The 6,188-nt window shown below is 38.9% G+C and overlaps 1 protein-coding gene across 1 annotated transcript in view; it reads right to left on the bottom strand.

Annotated features, from left to right (window-relative positions):
- Positions 1 to 1,221: 1,221 nt before the first annotated feature.
- Positions 1,222 to 6,188, bottom strand: part of LOC144495886 (LIM and calponin homology domains-containing protein 1-like) — a 355,764-nt gene continuing 350,797 nt past the window's right edge. Inside the window, 1 exon segment of the mRNA XM_078216622.1 lies at positions 1,222 to 6,153. Coding sequence (XP_078072748.1) covers positions 6,128 to 6,153 — 26 coding nt within the window. The 3' untranslated portion in view covers positions 1,222 to 6,127.

Genomic DNA, 6,188 nt, shown 5'->3' with positions numbered 1-6,188 from the left:
ATAGGCTCCCCAAGCATCGGTGTAATTCACATAGATACAAGGCTTGAACATATCCCTTTCTCCATGATAATGCCTCAGCCAATCAGCAGCCTTTTCTCCTATAGTATAAATTATTGTGATGGTTTGAAATTTGCTATTCTTGCATTTGTCCTGATGAGTGCAAGATAAAAAGCTTTGGTAACGTGGTCTCTCTTTTCAGCAATATTCAAGTTCCGTCCTGCCAAGCAAACATTTGCATACTCTGCTTTTCATCTCAATAGGAAGAGAGAAATGGTGGCGTGGTGGCGAATTCACTGGATGAGCAATCCAGAGGAACAGGTTAATGCTCTGGGGATGTGCGTTCAAATCCCGTGACATTTGGTGGAGTTTTAATTTAATCAAATGTCCTAATCTTCACCAACTTGCACATGTTTGGATTTCGGAAGTTATTGTCAGTTTTATCCTGTAACAGTGGCAAGTACTGATAACCTCAACATTACTGCTACAGCAAAATACAGGCTATTATATCTTAAAATGCTGCGTGACTCACAACAGTCCATCTTCAAATCATTAAAAACTCGTGTTAACTTTGACAATTTTTAAAGTGTCAATATTTATCTGCAATGCCTATTACACCCTTTGTGGTGATAATTTTTTTATGTTAAATTCCACGTAATGATTGCTGCCATACCAATGGTCTGGATTTTGCAGTCAGCAGTGAAGAAATGACACCCACTACTGACCACCTAGAAAACTGCCCATAAAGATGAAGAGAGGTCTGTTATGCAGAGGTAGAAAACAAAGGCCACATAAATAGAATTCAGTAGCATTTATATAGTACTGGGCCCTGAGCTTTTTCACAGGGAATTTACCAGTGTGTGTGTGTGTTACGGACTTGAGGAATTTCAGAACAATATATTATTCCTTACTTTGATGATTTAATTATTTATAAACAGCTAAAGCATCAGCAGTTTGGGCAGTAGAGAAGTCAGACCATTGGAGTTGCTCTGCAGTGGAGGCTGAAAAGCCTTGAGACCTGATGTTCTAAAGCACCATCATTGGCGAGAAGATGTAACTCCATTAAAACGATATCCACAGAATTTCCAATTTAAATGTGTATAGGAATTTATAATGGATAGGTTATCTGGAAGTCTGCGGGAGCATATGTTATATAGGTATGCATGTTAAAATGTTCTAAGACTTGGTCGGTCAACAATAAAAGCTTTACACAGTTGTATTTTTAATTTTTTTATTTATAAACAACATACATTTACTATAAAAGCTGTTGCATTATTTGAACGCATTGTATTTTCTCCTTAAGAGGCAAATCACTATACATATAGCGCAATGGTTGAACTGTAGCATATAGCAGACGATTTCAATAGTTTATTAGCCCCAGCTACAATCATTCACTGAAAAAAAGCACCAGTCCAAGTCCATATTTGGTTAAGCATGTTTTGGGAGAAATGTTGTTAACTATATAGTCAAATCTAACAACTTGCTACACAGATGATAGCAGATGGTGGTCGAGTTTCATTGCATGCTACTGTAAGGATACTACATCCGATCATGCAAATATGAATGGATGAGTGTTACCAACAAGGTGAGAAGAGTAAGCACAACAATAGATACTTTGAATAAGCTTTATTGATTTATGAACCAAACATGGACTTCCCAAAGTCAGTAAAGTCAACCATACACATAGTGGAACATTTTAAACAAAATGTAATTTTCAAAAACAGAACTACACTTTTTTACTTGACTATTTAGTTATCGAGGCTGTGTTTTCATAGTATTGGTGCTATATAATTTTGTTAAGCAAAGTGTTCATCTCTGGTACGACTGACAGAAGTTCATTTGTGTGAAATGCTATATTAACATTTTGGATAAGAACTGACTATTGATGTTGTTAGCGGATGAACTCAATGGCCAGAATTTTCCAGCCCCACCAGCCAGCCGTTTGGTGTTGCCAAAAGTCAATGGATGTTTGGCTGACCTGCCACATCCTTCATAGAGTGTCTCACCACGGCAGGGCCAGAAAGTCCCGGTCAATGTATTTTAAATGAATTAACAGCTCCTTTAAAATAGTGGCGCTGGTGTGTTACAATCCACTCACAAAGTCCACGTTGTTATGGTAACATTCGTATTTACATGCATGTTGTAGCCTGGAGCTATGGGTAATGATAGTAGAGGCTCCAATGATTTTTCCATCACATGGTTGACCTGGAATCTCTCCCATGCTTACCACTTGCCATTGCCATGTGTTGGGGGAATTTGCAGGTTTATAATCAACCTCTTTGGTCACATTCTGAGCATACCTTCCTTGGTCATCAAGTCCTAGGGTGAGATTCAAACCCAGAACTTCTGACTCAGAGGGAGGGACACTACCTGCTGTACCACAAGACTGCTTTAAAATAGTAAGCAGAGGAATATAATTTAAACCTGTAATTAATTAATTTTCAATATTGCCAATTGTATTTTCCAGCCCGTATTCTGTCTTAAGTACCAGCATTCATTGGTTTTGAATATTGATGTTCAGTGTATTACATATAAATCTGTATTGGAGCAATTTATTCTACAGGCCAAGAAATTTCAATGTTACCACTTAAATGCTTAATGACTTTGTCCCTGGTTCATGTTGGCGCCACTTCAACTTTATTTTAAAAGATAAAGAGAATTGCAAATGGGGCTCTTGGAACAGGTACAGAATGTGCTACTATATATGTTCACTGTTCCTCCGAACTGGTAATTTCCGAGGAGAAAAAGAGTACAAGAATATGTAAAAAGTCCTCTTTAAAAATATTTTGGGTGCTGAAACATGTATTTTACACAATAGATAGACTGCAAGATAAACATCAGCCTTCGCTGAAACCATGCAGAAGAGTAGAATTCAGTTTAATATGAACCGGTCACATGAGATAAACCAATTAGGCCTCAGCTTCATGTTTAACTCATCTCCTTTGCAGTATCGCTTCCACCCAGCTCATTTGAGAGCTGACAGAGATGTTTATCAAGCCAGATACCAATTACTTCACATTCACTGCAGACGCTCAACACTTTTGACCGTCAATGTGCAACAGCCTGCATTTTCTAAGGCACAGTTTTAATGTGAAAAAGATAAAATCATTCTTCCAAAAGACTGATCCAACAATGGTTACAAATAAAAATACAGCACACAATTATCATATAATACCTCGGCGTAAGGACTCGACTAGCATGCAACACATGTTTTTATCTATTTCAATAAATAAATGTCAAAGGTGTAATTTTAAGAAATAATTATTGCTGAGCCAAAGAAAGAGATTTATTTAATTGCGCACTCTTCAACAATGCTGCTAAATGATCATGGACTACACTTTAATATTTATCCTACAGTATGGAAATCAAGAGCTTCAGTGACTATGGAGTTGACACTGTATTGCTGTTGTTTAAGGCAGAGACGATGCAGTTGGCTAATTAGCTGCTTTCAATTCTCCATAGAATCATTTTGCAGGCATCTGCTTGCGATATAAATGGTTTGTTAAGCAAGGGATCATGGCATATCTCAGGCTAGTTGTAATTGTTTGGTTATTCTCATTTATCTACAAATCAAGAAAAATGAAATTTTAAAGGTTTCTGGTCAAAATAATGATATTTCAGTAAAATACAACAAAATGCGTGCCTGTAACTGACTCTTCCAGTAAGGTATCTGCAATTTCACAGTAATTTTGAAAAAAAAACCTTCAGCAGCCTTGTGGAATATTCCAGCAGCGACTTGAGACTTCATAATAATATAAAACTGCTGAATTTAATCAAATTCTTTCTCTGCTTGGAAAGATTGACTATTTAAAAAGTTTCACAGCTTTAATGTATCATAATAGGTAGAATGTTTTATAATAAAAGTATAATAATCTACAAATTAATTTTACTTACTTTTTTGTTACCTTAATTGGGTTCTGATACTTTAATTTCTTGCAGTGTACAGGCATTCTGACATTTTGGGGGAATATTTGACCCAATTTGAGGCAAAATTGTGAAAGTTCAAACTTGCTCTGCATTATTTTCTAGTCAGTTCCAAAGTAGATTTCTCAGTTTTCCAGAATCTAAAATGGTGGCACAGGCCATATTTATAATTCAAATTGTAATGGGCAGCATTTGAGCACCTGCAGGCATAGTGCGTAATATTTACTGGAATTTCATTATTTTAATACTTGGTTCGCCTTGATTTACAGGGAATACACCGGATTTACAGGAGATAAAAGTCCACATCGAGCAAAGTAAACACTGGGTCAACAGAAAAGCTCGGGTCTGGCTGTGTATTATGCAAGAAAACCTGATCAAAGTGTGGAAGAGTTAATACCTTCTCTTTGTGACCCTGAATATGAATTGCAGCCTGGTGGTTGTCTACTCCTTAATCATTAACTTAAAGATAATGTTGATCTAAATTCTTCTTTATAGTAACTTAGATCAATTAGATAAACAATAAATGAGCGAAGCCAGTACTGAACATTTAGAAAACCTGATGCAATATAACAGCCGTTACAAGTACACACTGGAGAGCTGGCATTGATTGCCAATTATGTCCTTTCTACACACAGACTTGCACACATATTTTCCTAGAAGACAAGCATTTCAGCTTTTCTTTCTATTTTCTGATGCATTAATAAATCGTGTCGTTGTATTTTGTTATTATCTAGTATCAAAAAACAACTCGGTTATTGCCTCGATCATGATCCATTTGTTCACATGCTAGACCATGTGGTGATATTCTTGCATGATGAATAAAGACAATTTAAAATATCTGAATGACTGTAAATCTATCCATTTCAAATCAACTCGATTTTCCCTCCCGCCTGCTGCTGGCCGAATACTTAAGGGTCTCATTTGGCAGTGGGCAGGTGGTGGAATCCCCATTTGCTCCCATGCCACCCGTTGAATGCCACTCCCACCACCAAGCCTGCCGAATGGTGGACACAAGATTCTGCCCCTAATTTTATTCAGTTCCTCCTATAATCATTGCACTTTAATATATTTATCATGATTGGAGGAGGCGATAAAATACAACGACAGCTCATGTTAGTCCAGGAAAAGGAAGAAGACAATTTTTATTCACTACATAGGACAAACATAAGGCTGAACCTTTTGGAGGCAATGGCTGTGGAGGGGGTACGGACCACAGTTGTTGACTTGAAAGCCAGCGGGACCCCCATATCACTTCTTTTTGTGAAGGCCCACTATATCTTCTACCACTCAGGCACTTGACAGGCCAGGGGCAGCCTTCCCCCAGGATCAAGGACTCTGGGGTTGGAATTCAAACCTGCTGAGATCTCCCCACTAACCAGAGGCCAACAATTCTTCTGTACCCAGCAGTGCTACTGGGAGGTGTTGACTGCTGCAGGTACAAAACCCACATGAAGCTTTGGATCGAGGAGGGACTCAGGCGCTGGTGAGTGATGGTGGGAAGGGGGTTATGGGATGGGTATCACGGGGAGGGGAGGAAGGGGGGGAGGTCAGCAACAAGAGTAGGGGGTGGGGGTAGCCCTCAGCAGGGCTGCTCCTTCCCAATGCCAAGTCCATCGATCAGACTCCAAGAGCCTGCAAGCAAACACACCAGGGTGCACGGAGAACCTCTCGCCTGCGGTGGCCTAATACTTAAGGGTCTCATTTGGCAGTGGGCAGGTGGTGGAATCCCCATTTGCTCCCATACCACCTCATTGAATGCCACTCCCACCACCAAGCCTGCCAAACGGCGGACACAAGATTCTGCTCCTAATTTTATTCAGTTTTTCCTATAATCATTGCACTTTAATGTATTTATCATGATTGGAGGAGGCGATAAAATAAATTACATATCACACAATATTAATTAAATACATGTTGAATCCAGTTAAAAGCTTTTATTCAACAGCAAAAATAGTATGCTACTTTTGTATATGCACAAAAGAATGGTGCTTTCACTGGGTACGAAAATGATCCAAGGTGTAGACTGCCAAGGTAACAATGCAGGTAAAAGCTGTTTTGGAAAATGATGTTTCTTCTAATGAGAAAGCCAGTGAGTGACAGTTTCTATCCACGATTGTCAGTCGTCGCAAGGATCAGCACTGAGCATCGGGGCCACCTGTGTTCTATCCAACTTCCAGTTGCTGTTGCTGATTGGCATGTGGCAAGGTCATAAAGTGGTGGGTTGTCCAGCAGCTAAAAACGAAGGCAATCTCAGTATTGACAATATT

Source organism: Mustelus asterias, chromosome 1 (genome assembly GCF_964213995.1).
Source record: "Mustelus asterias chromosome 1, sMusAst1.hap1.1, whole genome shotgun sequence".
NCBI lineage: Eukaryota > Metazoa > Chordata > Chondrichthyes > Carcharhiniformes > Triakidae > Mustelus > Mustelus asterias.
Note: the sequence above shows the minus strand (reverse complement) of the source record. Positions and strands in the feature narration are given on the sequence as shown.